This window comes from Mesoplodon bidens (assembly GCF_964165515.1).
Source record: "Mesoplodon bidens genome assembly, chromosome: 15".
NCBI classification, from domain to species: Eukaryota; Metazoa; Chordata; class Mammalia; order Artiodactyla; family Ziphiidae; genus Mesoplodon; species Mesoplodon bidens.
In genome coordinates, this window is record NC_138171.1 from 25,860,373 (window position 1) to 25,877,380 (window position 17,008).

General features: G+C 44.1%; 1 protein-coding gene across 4 annotated transcripts in view; it reads right to left on the reverse strand.

Moving 5' to 3' along the window:
- Positions 1-15,888, reverse strand: part of CBFA2T2 (CBFA2/RUNX1 partner transcriptional co-repressor 2) — a 180,764-nt gene extending 164,876 nt beyond the window's left edge. For 3 of the 4 annotated variants that reach the window (XM_081256965.1, XM_081256963.1, XM_081256962.1), the window contains exon 1: positions 15,732-15,888. In XM_081256965.1, coding sequence (XP_081113091.1) covers positions 15,732-15,765 — 34 coding nt within the window. In that variant the 5' untranslated portion in view covers positions 15,766-15,888. The remainder of the gene's footprint in view (positions 1-15,731) is intronic. The other variant, XM_081256964.1, reaches the window with a different exon arrangement.
- Between the last annotated feature and the right edge of the window lie 1,120 nt (positions 15,889-17,008).

Genomic DNA, 17,008 nt, shown 5'->3' on the forward strand with positions numbered 1-17,008 from the left:
TTAATTAAAATCCAGTTGTCGGGCTTCCCTGGTGGCGCAGTGGTTGAGAGTCCGCCTGCCGATGCAGGGGACACGGGTTCGTGCCCCGGTCCGGGAAGATGCCACATGCCGCGGAGCGGCTAGGCCCGTGAGCCATGGCCGCTGAGCCTGTGCGTCCGGAGCCTGTGCTCCACAACGGGAGAGGCCACGGCAGTGAGAGGCCCGTGTACCGCAAAAAAAAAAAAAAAAATCCAGTTGTCAAAGCTTTCATTACAAGAGCAATCAACAAAGTGTTAGGACAAAGAAGGAAAGACAAGCTGGAAGATATCTGAGGACTGGGACTGAATCTTAACCACCTTGGCAGCCCCACAGCAGTTAGCACCATCCCTGCATCTAACAGCATCACAATACAGCTGTTAAATGAACAGCTTCACTTAGACTAGGAAGGGGATTTTTACTTTATCTGTATTGTTTTAAGTTTCTACAATATATTCATGCATTACAAAATCACTCGTGTAATAACAAATAGTGTCCAGAACATGCTTTTACAGTCCCTCAATTGATTCTCGTCTTGTCAGGTGATTACCTGTCAGGTAGACAGAGACAGTACGGCTATCCCCATTTCACAGATGATAAGACACTCAAAATCCAAATATGAATTGTCCAAAGCTGCACTGCTTCTGAGCTGAAGGTAGAAGGAAACACTGGGAAGCACCAATGTCTTCACTTGCTACACTTCTAACTACAGAGAAACAGAATGTCCCCTCACAGCTCCAACTCTCAAAAACCCACACCCTTGCATTCTAGCTGTGTGACAGTAAGCAAACCACCTGACTTCTGAACCTTATATGAAATAAGAGGATGAGAATACTACTACCTACCTCACTTGATGGCTGTAAAAATTAGATAATGTGTGAAAATTGTTCTAAAATATGGTTGGTTGATATTATTTCTATTAATGATATATAAATAAGAAATGACCAGGACTTCCCTGGTGGTGCAGTGATTAAGAATCTGCCTGCCAATGCAGGGGACACAGGTTCGAGCCCTGGTCTAGGAAGATCCCACATGCTGCGGAGCAACTAAGCCCACAACTACGCGAGTCACAACTACTGAGCCCGTGCACCTAGAGCCCATGCTCCGCAACAAGAGAAGCTACTGCAATGAGAAACCCGCAGAGTAGCCCCTGCTCGCGCCAACTAGAGAAAGCCCACCCGCAGCAACGAAGACCAAACGCAGCCAAAAGTAAATTAATTAATTAAAAAAATATGAACATGCTGACTCCAATAGAAGACAAACAGTGTGAGACTCTACATTATAAAACAGAGAATATGCCTTTCATAAGTAGCAACTAGACAACCAAAATTGATTTCACCCAGATACTCTGTTTCCTTAACACCTAATTCTAAAACAAAACAAAATGAAACACCCAACAAGCAAATGGAACTCTCATACATTACTGGTTAGAAATGCAAAATGGTACGGTGCAGCCACTCTGAAAAACACTCTGAGGGTTTCTTAAAAATTTAAACATGAAATTTCCATAGAACCCAGCAATCCCACTCTTGTTTACTCAAGAGAAATAAAGACATATGTCCACAAAAGACCTGTGCATAAATATTTACAGCTTCATTCAAAATCATCAAAACAGGAAAGGAAACAACCCAAATGTCCACTAACTGGCAGACAGATTTTTTTAAACTCATGGTAAAGAGCTTCCCTGGTGGTGCAGTGGTTAGGAATCCACCTGCCAATGCAGGGGACATGGGTGTGAGCCCTGGTCCAGGAAGATCCCGTATGCCGTGGAGCAACTAAGCCCATGCATCACAACTACTGAGCCTGCGCTCTAGAGCCCATGTGCCACAACTACTGAAGCCCGCATGCCTAGAGCCCATGCTCCGCAACAGGAGAAGCTACCACAATGAGAAGCCCGCGCACCGCAACAAAGACCCAACGCAGCCAAAATGAAATAAATTAAATAAATTAATTTTTAAAAAATCATGGTACATCCACAAAGTGAAATGCTACTCAGCAATAAAAGGTTACTACAGATACAACATGGGCAATTCTCAAAACCATTAGAGTAAGTGAAAGATATCAGATACAAAGGCTATATATTGTATGGTGTCATTTACATGACATGGAAAAGGGAAAAAAGGAGAAAGAGCGAGAGCGAGAGAGAGAGAAAGAGAGAAACCACTAGAAGGACAAAAACCAGTATACTAGTCACCAGGGGCTGCTAAATGAGGGGAAAGGAGCACGAGGGATCTTTTGGGGATGATGGAAATAATCTATATCTTGATTGGTGTGGTGATTACAACTGCATACATTTGTCAAAACTCACAGAACTGCTCCCTTAAAAAGAGTAAATTTTACTGTATGTAACTTATAGCTCAAAAACTTGACTAAAAGCGAAAGAAAAAAGAAACTACTCCATTTACACATCTGGGGAAAAAAAGGAATACTTAATTATCACAATATTTATGCTCAATTTGGTTCAGTATTCGCTTAAGAAATTTTAGCTAAACCACCTAACAACTGCTAGGTTAAACCTCTCTGTGAAGGTCTTACAGGGATGCCATGTTTTCAGAGAAACCATTCTTTTTTTTCAGTCACTATTGGGAGAAGCTCATTGGTAACATCAAAAGAAGGGGTACTTCTCTTTTCTAAGGAATCAGTATTATTTTGACAGTGCTCACTCTGGTAGTCACCATTATTTGACTTTCATTCATCATCCCCTACTTCATTCCTCCCGTTCTCCCCGTTCCAAAACCCCCAAAAGGGAAACCTATAGTTCTCACCTACAAATATATCTGAGAAATGAGCACATTCAAATTCCTTCTTTGGAGTTTGAAAGGCAAACCACTCAGTAGCAAATCACTCTGCCTTTTTTACAAGAAAAAAAAAAGGAAAATTTTCACTATGTGCCAAAACCAGCAAGCCAACAGCTGCAAATTACTAAAACCAAATAAAATTTAAAAACTATTCACCCAGGGTAAGGAAGACACTCTGTGGCTGAGAGTCAATCAAATGCGCTTCCAAAAGGTGAACAGAAATACTGAGATTTACTGGGAATTCCCTGGCAGTCCAGTGGTTAGGACTCAGCGCTTTCACTGCCGTGGCCCAGGTTCAATCCCTTTTCAGGGAACTAAAGTACCGCAAGGCACCACATGGCCTAAAAAAAAAAAGTATACATCAAATTTCTGTAGGTTGAATTACATCTTAAATCATTGAGGAGCTACCCCAAAGTAACTTCTGTACACAATACATTGACCATATACCCTCAGACTAAAAACAAACTAACAAAAAAACCCTGTAATCAGGGCTTCCCTGGTGGCACAGTGGTTGAGAGTCCGCCTGCCGATGCAGGGGACATGGGTTTGTGCCCCGGTCCGGGAAGATCCCACATGCCACGGAGCGGCTGGGCCCGTAAGCCATGGCCACTGAGCCTGCGCATCCGGAGCCTGTGCTCCGCAACGGGAGAGGCCACAACAGTGAGAGGCCTGCATACCGCGGAAAAAAAAAAAAAAAAAGAGGTTTACAAACTGAACTTCATGGCAACATGGGTTAGCAATCTTGGAGCTACACATTTATATTTATAGTCTAGGTTTGAGCAAATAAGTAAAATATACTGTGGATTATGTGAGTCAGGCTTACAATCCCTAGGTAAGAGAAGGGACTTAAAAATATGGAAAGGATAAAGGCTAAACGAAGTTTGTGGTATTGGAGGTATTAGTCTGAACACACAGTTCTGAAACCAAGTACCCTTATCAAGATTAATCTATCCAAAACTTTATTCCCTTTCTTGTGCCCTCTGACCTCAATCCTGTGCTGACTGAACACTAATCAACCATAGTCAGATGAGTAAAATTGCTATTGTTGATAACAGCATTAACGGACTAAAACTGTTATAAACATCATTAACATACAAGTTCAGGTTGTTCCTCCAGCACAAGTTAAGCTAGTAAACCAGAGACGTCCCGACTCCCAAAACTACAATTAAGAAATGTCGGGAGCTTCCCTGGTGGCGCAGTGGTTGAGAATCTGCCTGCTAATGCAGGGGACACGGGTTCGAGCCCTGGTCTGGGAAGATCCCACATGCCGCGGAGCAACTGGGCCCGTGAGCCACAACTACTGAGCCTGTGCGTCTGGAGCCTGTGCTCCGCAACAAGAGAGGCCGCGATAGTGAGAGGCCCGCGCATCGCGATGAAGAGTGGCCCCCGCTTGCTGCAACTTGAGAAAGCCCTCACAGATTCAAAGACCCAACACAGCCAAAAATAAATAAATAAATAAATTAATTATTTTTAAAAAAAGAAAGAAATGTCGGGCTTCCCTGGTGGCGCAGTGGTTGAGAGTCCGCCTGCCGATGCAGGGGACAAGGGTTCGTGCCCTGGTCCAGGAAGATCCCACATGCTGCGAAGCGGCTGGGCCCGTGAGCCATGGCCGCTGAGCCTGCGCATCTGGAGCCTGTGCTCCGCAACGGGAGAAGCCACAACAGTGAGAGGCCCGCATACAGGAAAAAAAAAAAAAGAAATGTCACAGAAATGTCACAAAACGAACATTAGTCCCAGCCTCTTTGTTCTCCCTCTTTAAAATAAAAAACCCTAACTCAAAGACCAGGTGGGGTTGGATCCCACTCCCTTGCTTGGCGCCATGCAATAAATCCTTACTTTGCTGCAAACTACCACTGTCAAGAGTTTGGCTTTCTGCACCATGGGCATAGGAGCCCTTTGCTCAGTTTCAGTTTTTATTACATGTAGATAAAAATAGAAATTTAGGGCTTCCCTGGTGGCTCAGTGGTTGAGAGTCCGCCTGCCGATGCAGGGGACACGGGTTCGTGCCCCGGTCTAGGAAGATCCCGCAAGCCGTGGAGCGGCTGGGTCCGTGGGCCATGGCCGCTGGGCCTGCGCGTCCGGAGCCTGTGCTCCGCAACGGGAGAGGCCCGCGTACCGCAAAAAAACAAAAACAAAAACAAAATAGAAATTTAGATATATGCGTGTGTATATATGTATGTGTACATATATACATAGATTTTTTAGCTCTGCCCATTAAAAGGATCTGGAAGCAATAACATCCCATAGCAATGAGCACATACAACAACCACATCTTGATTTCTAAATAATTTTCTCCACTAACAGGAATTAGGAGAGAAACATCTGGGAGAAATGGCTGCTTCCAATGCTCAGGTAGGAAAATAAGCCTGGAATATCTTTTTTGTGCCAAAAAGTAAGGAAGTGGTCCAAGAATGTTGGGAAATTGTCAAAAGCTAGCTTGAAGGGGTTCCCACTGCCAAATCTGGGACAATGTGAAAAACAATAAATAATGATGGTAACAGATTATAACGTGCTACATAAAATAAGAATCCATATTAATATTGAGTTGGCAAAAAGGTTCATTCGGTTTTTTCCGGAAGATGGGTCTAGTAGCACTTCGCTGTCTTTAACTTCATTCCAAACAATTTGTTAGATTGTATGTGACAGCTGTCATATCAGCTGTCAAAAACTTACCAAAAACTTACCAAAGTTGGTGAATTTTTGTGTAGCCATTTTAATACTGAAGGTGGAAGGAAAAAGCAATATTTTTGGCATATTATGCTTTATTATTTCAAGAAAGGTAAAAATGCAACCGAAAGGCAAAAAATGATTTGTGCAATGTATGGAAAAGGTGCTGCGACTGATCGAATGCGTCAAAAGTGGTTTGCAAAGTTTTGTAGTGGAGATTTCTCGCTGGAGGATGTTCCACGGTCGGGTAGGCCAGATGAAGTTGATAGCGATCAAATCGAGACATTAATTGAGAACAATCAATGTTATATGACGCGGGAGACAGCTGACATACCCAAATATCCATATCAAGCATTGAAAATCATTTCCACCAGCTTGGTTATGTTCATCACTTTGATGTGCGGGTTCCAGATAAGTTAAATGAAAAAAACCTTGACCTTATTTCTGTATGCAATTCTCTACTGAAACTTAATGAAAACATTCCGTTTTTAAAACAAAATTGTGACAGGCGATGAAAAGTGGATACAGTACAATAATGTGGAACGGAAGAGACCGTGGGGCAAGCAAAATGAACCACCACCAACCACACCAAAGGCCAGTCTTCATCCAAAGAAAGTGATGTTGTGTATATAGTGGGATTGGAAGCGAGTTCTCCATTATGAGCTCCTTCCCAAAAACCAAATGATTAATTCCAACAAGTACTGCTCCCAATTAGACCAACTGAAAGCATAACTCAACAACAAGCGTCCAGAATGAGTCAACAGAAAACACATAATCTTCCATCGAAATAATGCAAGACCCACATGTTTCTTTGATGACCAGGCAAAAACTGTTACAGCTTGGCTGGGAAGTTCTGATTCATCCGCTGTATTCACCAGACATTGCACCTTCGGATTTCCATTTCTTTTGATCTTCACAAAATTCTCTTAATGGGGGCTTCCCTGGTGGTGCAGTGGTTGAGAGTCCGCCTGCCGATGCAGGGGACACGGGTTCGTGCCCCGGTCCGGGAAGATCCCACATGCCGCGGAGCGGCTGGGCCCGTGAGCCATGGCCGCTGAGCCTGCGCGTCCGGAGCCTGTGCTCCACACAACGGGAGAGGCCACAACAGTGAGAGGCCCGCGTACCGCAAAAAAAAAAAAAAATTCTCTTAATGGAAAAATTTCAATTCCCTGGAAAACTGTAAAAGGCACCTGGAACAGTTCTTTGCTCAAAAAGATAAGTTTGGGGAATATGGAATTATAAAGTTGCCTGAAAAATGGCAGAAGGTAGTGGAACAAGAGGGTAAACATGTTGTTCAATAAAGCTCTTGGTGAAAATGAAAAATGTATCTTTTATTTTTACTTAAAAACCGAAGGCAATTTTTGGTCAACCCAATACGTACAAATAAGGGTTAGAAAATGCTCTGCAGTAGAATATTAACTAAAAAGCAAAGAATAATTGATAGAAAAATCACAGCACAACTATCAGAGTAATAACTGACTCAGGCAAACATCATCAATAGATGCTACAACCAATGGATAAAAGTTTGATGAAGGGACTTCCCTGGCGGCGCAGTGGTTAAGAGGTTAAGAATCCACCTGCCAATGCAGGAGACACGGGTTCGAGCCCTGGTCCGGGAAGATCCCACATGCCGCGGAGCAACTAAGCTCACGAGCCACAACTCCTGAGCCTGCATGCCACAACTACTGAAGCCTGCGTGCCTAGAGCCCGTGCTCCACAACAAGAGAAGCCACCGCAGTGAGAAGCCCACACACTGCAACAAAGACTAGACCCCGCTCGCCACAACGAAGATCCAACACAGCCAAAAATAAAATATAAATACATAAATAAATTTTTTTTAAAAAGAACGTTATTGGAACAAATGACAAAATTTGAATAAAGTCAGTATATTAGATAATAATATTGTGTCAAATCTGTATTTCCTGATTTTGGTTAAGTATATTGCTGTGGTTACATAAGAGAATGTCCTAGTTTATTGGAAATATACATTACCTTATTTATGGTAAAGAAGTATCACATTTGTAACTTACTCTAAAATACAGTTCCAAAAAATAATATGCATATATAAAAAGAATATAGAAAATATAGTAAAATGCTGACATTTGGGGAATCAAGGTGAATGGCATACAGGAATTTTAATAACATTCTTGCAACTTTTTCCTAAGTTTGAAATTATGTCAAAATACAAAGTTTGAAAAAAAAGAAAAAGGAGTAAAAAAAAAAAAGTTGTTTTTTGGGCTTCCCTGGTGGCGCAGTGGTTGGGTGTCCACCTGCCGATGCAGGGGACACGGGTTTGTGCCCTGGTCCGGGAAGATCCCACATGCCGCAGAGCGGCTGGGTCCGTGAGCCATGGCCGCTGAGCCTGCGCGTCCGGAACCTGTGCTCCACAACGGGAGAGGCCACAACAGTGAGAGGCCTGCGTACCAGCAAAAAAAAAAAAAGTTGTTTTTTAAATAATGTGATCACCATCCTTGAATATGTTTGTGTTTTTCTAACACAGTATGGTGTAATATATTTAAGAAGAGATGAGAGTATAGTTTAAACCACTGAGGCAGACCAACCCATCAAGGGAAAATTAAGGAGGAGCTTATGAAAACTACAGTTCCTGAGCTCCCAGCAGCTCCAGGCAGCTATTGGATGAATGCCAGGGGAGCTAAGACCATCATCACCTCGTCCCCTACCACTCCTTCACCACTCAGAACTTGCCTCTCCGAAGCCACCTCTACCTTTAATCTCAGCCATAAAGAGGGCTTGCTTTCTGCCTGCCTTCTCCCTGTGGAGTTGACTCCACTTCTCAAGAGGGAAACAAAATGAATCACACTTTCTCAATATTAAGGACAAAAACATCCTGCCACATTTTTGGTGGATAAAAATGTCACTAGTGGACTTCCCTGGTGGCGCAGTGGTTAAGAATCTGCCTGCCAATGCAGGGGACACGGGTTCGATCCCTGGTCTGGGAAGATCCCACATGCCGCGGAGCAACTAAGCCCATGCGCCACAACTACTGAACTTGCACTCTGGAGCCCGTGAGCCACAACTACTGAGCCCGCATGCTGCAACTACTGAAGCTCACATGCCTAGAGCCCATGCTCTGCAACAGGAGAAGCCACTGCAGTGAGAAGCCCGCATACTGCAACCAAGAGTAGCCCCCGCTTGCCGCAACTAGAGAAAGCCTGCGCACAGCAACAAAGACCCAAGGCAGCAAAAAAAAATCACTAGTATTTTAGGTTTTATGGGGGGATGGGGAGGGGGAGAGGTTGGATAGTGGTAAGCAGACAGTAAACTAGCTAAAAACTATATGTGAATTAGAGAAAATGGTGATTTTGATTAGTGTAGCTCTAGGGATATAAGGTAAAAATGAATAAATCTGTGCTATTTCAATGTCTGTTCTCATGTGGCTTTGAAAAATTAAAAGCAGGCAGGACCTCTGCATGAAGATGGCTAAGTTAACAAAGGAATAAGGGAAACATCTGTAAGAGAGGAAAAGGTCAAAGTAGTGTGTCAAGGGAGCTGTGCTATGCCTGGTATTAACATTTCACTTGAGTTGGTCGAGAGGTCAGATTACATATTTGTTGCCATCAGCTAATTTAATTGAAAGGTCTAGCCAACTCCAAAGCTATCAATTCAGACAGAAGGATACCTAGCTCTGAGTTACTCTGAATTTTACTTTGATTTTTGCATTTAATTACAGCAATACAAAATAGAGGGGTAGAATCATATTTTAAAGAGCCACATTCCAAAGTAAAGGTTCACTGCAGAGTCCATATACTATATTTGATGATCCATATTTGACAGCTCCTCACAGGGCCACGTAAAATTAGCATGGACGTTTCTTGGGCTTTTGATGTTCATTGCCATCATCTGCTTCACTGCTAAAATCAGGAAACATATGGAATGAATTGGGAAAATATGCTGAGAGTTTCTGCTGCCTTTTTGTTTTTTGTTTTTAATTCATCACTAAGGCCAATTCAGGATACCTCTAAACAAGACCAAGATCTAATACAGCAATCTTTAAATCATATCCATCCACAGAATATTTTAGATGTTAGGGAAAGAAAGTTGTTGAAGAAAAATGATGGGAAATCAAGTATATTCAGGGAGCACTGGTATCCTCGGGAACACATGTCTAAAAACCTCTAGCTTACCTGGTAAAAACAAGGAGCCACGTGACAGAAAGTAAAAAATAGTGGGTTTTGGACTCAGATCTCAATGAATTCAATATCAGGACTGAACTAAGTGGGAATAGTGTTATCTGCTACTAGTTAACTGTGTGACCTAGGGGAATTTATTTAACTTCTCTGAGCCTTATTTCCTCGTCTGTAAAACAGAGATACTAACTCCCTCTCAAGGATGTTCTAAGAATTACATGAGATAACATACATGAAAAGTGCCCAGCAGAAAATCTAGCAAAAACTTTTTTTTAAAGAATTAAACTGGACTTAAAGTCAGATCCAGTTGACATATCTGCTAGACTCATTTTACAAGTTTAATTTATGATACCCCAGCTCCTATAATTTCAGATAGCCTCAAGGCCTTTGAGGGGCCAGAGAGAGAAACCACAGACAGAAGCAAAAGCTACTTAACCAGCCATAATAAAATCCAAAGACAGGCTGTACTAGCTCATATTGCACATGGGGCCAGTCAATACAGTGCTAGTAAGGCCCTAATCTTACTCAAGCAGAAACTATAACTAGGGCAGAGATTCTCCCTCAGCCTTCAAACTTACAGCGATTTTAAGTAAATCTTTACAATTGAGTGATCACTTTCTATAATGAGGTTCAAAACAATACTCTAAAACTAAGGACTGGGCTTCCCTGGTAGCGCAGTGGTTAAGAATCCGCCTGCCAATACAGGGGACACATGGGCTTCCCTGGTGGTGCAGTGGTTGAGAGTCCGCCTGCCGATGCAGGGGACACGGGTTCGTGCCCCGGTCTGGGAAGATCCCACATGCCGCGGAGCGGCTGGGCCCGTGAGCCATGGCCGCTGGGCCTGCGCGTCCGGAGCCTGTGCTCCACACGGGAGAGGCCACAACAGTAAGAGGCCTGCGTACAGCAAAAAAAAAAAAAAAATACAGGGGACACAGGTTTGAGCCCTGGTCTGGGAAGATCCCACATGCCACGGAGCAACTAAGCCCGTGTGCCGCAACTACTGAGCCTGTGCTCTAGAGCCTGTGAGCCACAACTACTGAGCCTGCGTGCCACAACTACTGAAGCCCATGCACCTAGAGCCCATGCTCCACAACGAAGGGTAGCCCCCGCTCACCGCAACTAGAGAAAGCCTGCGCGCACAGCAACGAAGACCCAACGCAGCCAAAATAAATAAATAAATAAATAAATAAATAAAATAATTAATTTTAAAAAACCCTAAAGATTGAAGCTAAAACTGGCAGGTGAGAAATCTTACTTCCCCACCTCTTTCCTCCTGTTTTCCTTACCCTGGAGGAAGTATGAACTTAGTGAATTAATTCATCTTTATCCTAGTGCTACATTCAGTATACTATCATTTAAACCACCCTTCCTGGGACTTCCTTGGTGGTCCAGTGGTTAAGAATCTGCCATCCAACGCAGGGGACATGGGTTCAATCCCTGGTTAGGGAACTAATATCCCACATGCGGCGGGGCAACTAAGCCCACGCACCACAACTACTGAGCCCATGCACTCTAGAGCCTGCGCACCACAACTAGAGAGAAGCCCACACGCAGCAACGAAAGATCCCGTGTGCTGCAACTAAGACCTGATGCAGCCAAATAAATAAATAAAAATCCATCCTAAAAACTAATAAATGTCCCTTAAAGGAAAACCCTAATAATTAAAAACAAACAAATAAATAAACCACTCTTCCTGTCTAAAAGCTTTCAGCAGCTACCTTAATGTTAAGAACTTTGACTCTGCAGTCACAAAATATCTAGATTTTAATATGGGCTTGGTCATTTATTAGCTCTATGACATCTGAGTCAATTTCCTAATCTATAAAATTTGTAAAAATAAGGATATATAATCTAACTAAAAGAGTGAAGGATTAAAAGGCAAAAGGTGAGTATAAGCTTGGCATGGTATCTGTCCCAAAATAAACATTCAATATTAGTTATTATTATTATTATTAGGCAGGAGTTATCCTCATTTACAGATTAAACAAACAAACAACTGAGTCTCAGAGGTTGAATAACTTCCCAGTAGAACGGGGCCTCAAACTCAAAGTGTGCCTCCAAATTCTGCTTTTTCCATTATGCCAAACAACCTACCTCATGTACATCCCTGCCTTTTTAAACAGGCTACTAACTGCAATTTAACTAGTCTTGATTGTGTGGTCACAGATTATGGGTGTTTTTAATCTTATTCCATTTTTTTCATATCCAATAGTTTGGGAGGAAAATGACTGAATACATCAATGTGGCATAGCAGGTAATGACCACAGGAAAGGATGAGACCCTGTCTCTCATTGGGGGTAGTATCCTTACCTGGGGTAGACTCTCTCCTCTCCAAGTGCATTTGTTGCTTTAAATCTGCTATGAGTTGGGCTCGGATAAGTACTCTGAGACTAGGGACAGTACCTCTAAGCCTGAGGAACAAAGTAAAGACACACTTTCCAAACCTAGAAGGAGCGATCATGCACGTAGAGAGAACCACCTTTAGAATAGCAATCTTCAATCAAGGGACACAGCTAGTCAGAGACAACATCCATAGGAAGGGAGCAGGGTAATTAAATTCCATAACCTCAGATGGGAAGGAAACTAGTTGATGTAGTCTAAGTAAGTCAGCTTCCCAGGGTGGGAAAGGACGGAGAGTGGACCTAGAGGAACAAATAGAAGGCACCTAATTCAACCTCAGAGAAGTCTTTCTGGGGCACTTTCTCATCTCTTCTTTCACTCTAATGGGTAAGTGCCAGATAAAGAGAGAGTTACTGAACATGACAGTTCTCACCCCTTTTGAATAGTGATGCTTATCTACTGTAAAATATCTGTGAGCTTTTCATTAATGAGTATGGTCACTTATCATTCCATTTGTAACTATTCAGAATTCTTTGTAGGTTCAAGGATTTACATACCTTTCTCCACATTTATGGACTTCGCACTTACCTTGCTAGGCAAAATAAAATCACAAAAATGCAGATACTTGGGCTTCCCTGGTGGCGCAGTGGTTGAGAGTCCGCCTGCCGAGACAGGTGACATGGGTTCGTGCCCTGGTCCGGGAAGATCCCACATGCCACGGAGTGGCTGGGCCCATGAGCCATGGCCGCTGAGCCTGCGCGTCCAGAGCCTGTGCTCCACAACGGGAGAGGCCACAACAGTGAGAGGCCCACGTACCGCACAAAAAAAAAAAAAATGCAGATACTGTCATAACCCTCAAGGAGCTTACATTTAGGGGTTTATATTCTTAGATAACTTAAGAAGGCAGAATGAGTGTTACCAGAGATGAAAGAGCTGTTGTGCTTTGAAAATGAAAAGTTCTAGAACAGGCTTCCTTGCCGTCACAACCGCTAGGCACAACTCCAGCCCGAAATCACTTATCTATTAACAAGGTATACAAGCTTCAGTCAGGTTCCCTGCAGGTCCACATGTGGAGAACTACTCACCAAGCCCTCAACAGCCTCCCAGTTTCCACTCTATACCCTCAGCCAATAAGGTTCAAGCCTCATCCTTCTAGAAAAAGCCCTTCTCCTTCTTAGGCCTGGTTCAAATGTCACCTCCTTACCTGAACCTTACTTGGACCCTCGAAGAACATTTAGTTGTGCCTACTCTACATTCCCAAAAGCCTTTGAGAACTTAAAGCACTTTATCATTACCCATGTACTTGTGCAGGACCCCTACTAAATTGTGAGATTCCAAGTCATCTTTGTATCCTCTGACACTAACAGCACCCAAACTAGTGTGTCAAGCCCAGTGTAAGTACTTTACATATATTAAGATATACATTATACCAATATGTACATATTATCAATCTTCACAATAAAACTGCAAATGAGATGATAGGAACTCTCATCATCTCGATTTTACAGATGAGGAAAATAAAGTGCACAGAAAGGATAGGCAGTGCTGAAGGTCTCAAAGCTAGTAAGGATTGGACCCCAAGATTTCAACCTAGGCACAACTCCAGAACTGAATTTCAACATACATCATGGGTTGAGGGGAAGGTCCGACTACAAGATCAACGGTGTCCACCATAGGGGGAATTGTTACCATTCACACACTTGGGTGTGGAAAGACAATACTGTAACTTCTACTTATATTTGTTTTAGCTCATCCTTTTGTAAAATGTCTATTTTTGCACGTTATAAAATATACATAATACAGTCTACACTGTAATTTAAAACAAACATTCACATAATATGTGTGCATACTCAACCATATTTACTGATACAAAGAACACTAAAAACATCTGAGGCCCTACTCTGGACTATTTCCCCAAGGGACTCTGAGCTCCTGCATTCTCTCTACCTAGTTTCAGTTAAAAACATCAGCCAATCAAGACTATAGGTAAGCTTCTAGAGGCAAGAGTCTGCTCTTACTCATCTATGGAAGCCCTACATCAGCACAGGGCCTGGTGCTTAGCAGATGGTCAATGCTGAATCTAACTGTATCATGAGAACCTCATTTTTAAAAATTCTCTCAACATTTTAATGCAACTTACTATTACTTCCAAATTAAAAGAAAAAGCATACTGAGCACATTGCTTAGGAATATAATAAAGAATTCTCTTAGGAACACTATAAATAAACAAACCTTAGTTACATAACAGAACAAAAAAATTGGACTTTAGGCTTATTTTAAACTGAAAACTACATAAAAGAGATTTGGGCATAAAAAATTTAACTTCAGATAAAAGGTTCTTTCAGTATACAGGGATAGTGTACCTTTGTCAGACCTAAGGGTCACCTCTGTTTGCCTCTCTTTAGTTATAAGCTCCAAGAGGAATGGATCAAACCATTAAAAACAGCAACTGCAAACTTGACCATGAAGAAGCATTAGCTGGGTGCACCTACTTTGCATTTCTTCAATCCAACATTTAAGGGGCATCAAACAAAGAAGAGAGGCTGTGTAAAGCCTCCCCTTTATGTGTGGAAGCTCCTGTTCCTCAGTTTCATCCTCTGCAAAATGGGCATACGCAAATACTTAACTCTTAATTACATTATCAGAGTTAAATGAGAGAAAACATGCAAAATGGTTTTATCTGTTTCCTCATTTAAGGTCTCTCTCCCCTCCCCCCAACTAAACTCAAAGCTTGAGTTTGGTCTATCTAGTTTGTTGCTATATTCCCAGGGCCAAAATGGTTCTTTTTACTTAATAGATGATTTAATAAATATTAAATGAATAGAATGCAAAATGCCTGCTGCTCAAAAAATATTGGCTATTATGACTATTGTAACAAGAAACAATTAAAATTTTATTGTTATTATTAAGAGACCCACCCCTCCTCCAAGGATCTCACAGTTCTAGGCGGAACAGTAGATAAATGCTGAAAAGGAGAAATGGGGGTAAGAAAAACAATTGGATCATAAAGCAGGACTAATCTAAGACAAAATTAAAATCTCAAACACACACACAACCAGAGCCCAATTTCGAGTTTTTTCGAGTGAGGTTCACCCTGGTTGAGGTTTATCAGCGACTACAGTAATGACAGTTTTCACGCTTGTGTATGTGCCAGAGTCCGTGTCAAGCCTCCTAACGGGCCTCACAAAACCCAGAACCAGGGTGGGGAGGAGTTGGAGATGCTCTTCACACCCTCATTTTGCAGAAGAGAGAACTGAGGCTCGGAGAGACCCAAGGTCACAGCCTGTAAGTAGAAGAGCCGGACTGTGAACCAAGGCAGTCAGACCCCTGAGCCTGCACTCAACAGGCCCCTCAAAGGGGCCATCCTCGCCTCCTCCACCATTCGCCACACACCCGTCGAAATTGGGCGTGTGGAATATTTCTCCAGGGCCGGACTTAGTGGCCCCGGCATAGGGAGAACAAAACAATTCTTGTCCGCGGGCAAGTTAGATGGACACCGGCCCGGCCGGGGCTCCGAGGCCGCGGTCCCGACAGACTCGCGCACGCCATGAGCTCCGAGCCCTCGAGCGGTGCAGGAAGCGCTCTGGCGGCCGCAGAAGCCCGGGAAGGCCCGGCCCGCCGAGTGACCTTGGATCCGCCGCCCTTCTTGGGGCCTCAGTTTACCACCCTGGCCTCGTATCGGTTGCCTCTCGGGAGCTCGCGCCTGTGGAGCCGCAGGCCTTTACACGCCCCCCTCAGCCGCCCGCCTTCCCGCCCCGCTTACGCTGGAAGGCGGCCGCTCCGGGGACGCCCACCATCGCCAAGCGCCGCCGCCCCGCACCTCCTCCTCCACCCGCGGCCCGGGTCCCTCGCGGGCGCCGCTGCGGGAACCTGTAGCAGCCAAGCTCGCCGACCCCAACGCCGCCGCTGCTGCCGCCACCACCACCGCCGCCGTTAGGCCTCGCGCCGCCCCGCCCCCCAGTTAGCCCCGCCCCTCCCGCTGGGCACGCCCCCGCCGCGCGCTCTCACCCTCCAGACAAACGCACGCGGAAGCCGGGCCCCAAGATCGGTTCCCACTAAACCCCGCCCCCTGACCTGCCCCGCCCCTGCCGCGCGAACCTACCACCCTATCCTGGCGCATCCTGCGAGATCAGTCCTGCCCCTCTGCGTCACGCGCGCCCATCACGTGCACGGCCCACTTCATACACAGGGATTCCAGCTGTGGCCAGGGCAGTTGCCTGGGCCCAGAGGCCCTAGTGGGCGGGGCCTAGCGGTCAGGGCACAATGCCTCACCTGAGTCGTCCAGGTTAAGATCTGGTCGCCTCTGTGTGTGTCTTTGGGCAAGTCACTTCCCCTTTCTGGCCTACAGTTTTCCAAATGTCTAAAATGTCATGCTCATAATATTAGCAACTGTTAGCTGTAATTATTATTATTTTTATTTTTTTATCTTTTTTGCCTTACACGGGCCTCTCACTGTTGTGGCCTCTCCCGTTGTGGAGCACAGGCTCCAGACGCACAGGCCCAGCGGCCATGGCTCCCGGGCCCAGCCGCTCCGCGGCATGTGAGATCTTCCCGGACCAGGGCACGAACCCGTGTCCCCTGCATCGGCAGGTGGACTCTCAACCACTGCGCCACCAGGGAAGCCCTGTAATTATTATTATTGAGCTATTTTTATACACTCCATCCAGTTAATCCTCACAATGAGAGTGAGAAGTATTATTCTCCCTTTTCTACACATGCGGAAAGGGCTTTCCCACCAACCACATTGCCCACTGGTTACTGTTAGCAAATAGCAGAGGTGAGATTGGAAGCTAGGAACTTCTGACTTCAGACCCAGTACTTTGAGCTACTCTGAACTATCCAGCCTCCCAAAGTCTCAAAAACAGGGATGAAAATTAAAACAAGAGATTAAATTTTCTAAACTCTTCTGTATACAAAGATACCATAAAGTTTTTTTAAATAAGATTGACACTAGCTGTAGGGTATTTTTTAATATATAAATAAATTAATTAATTATTTATTTTTGGCTGTGTTGGGTTTTCGTTGCTGCACGGGGGCTTC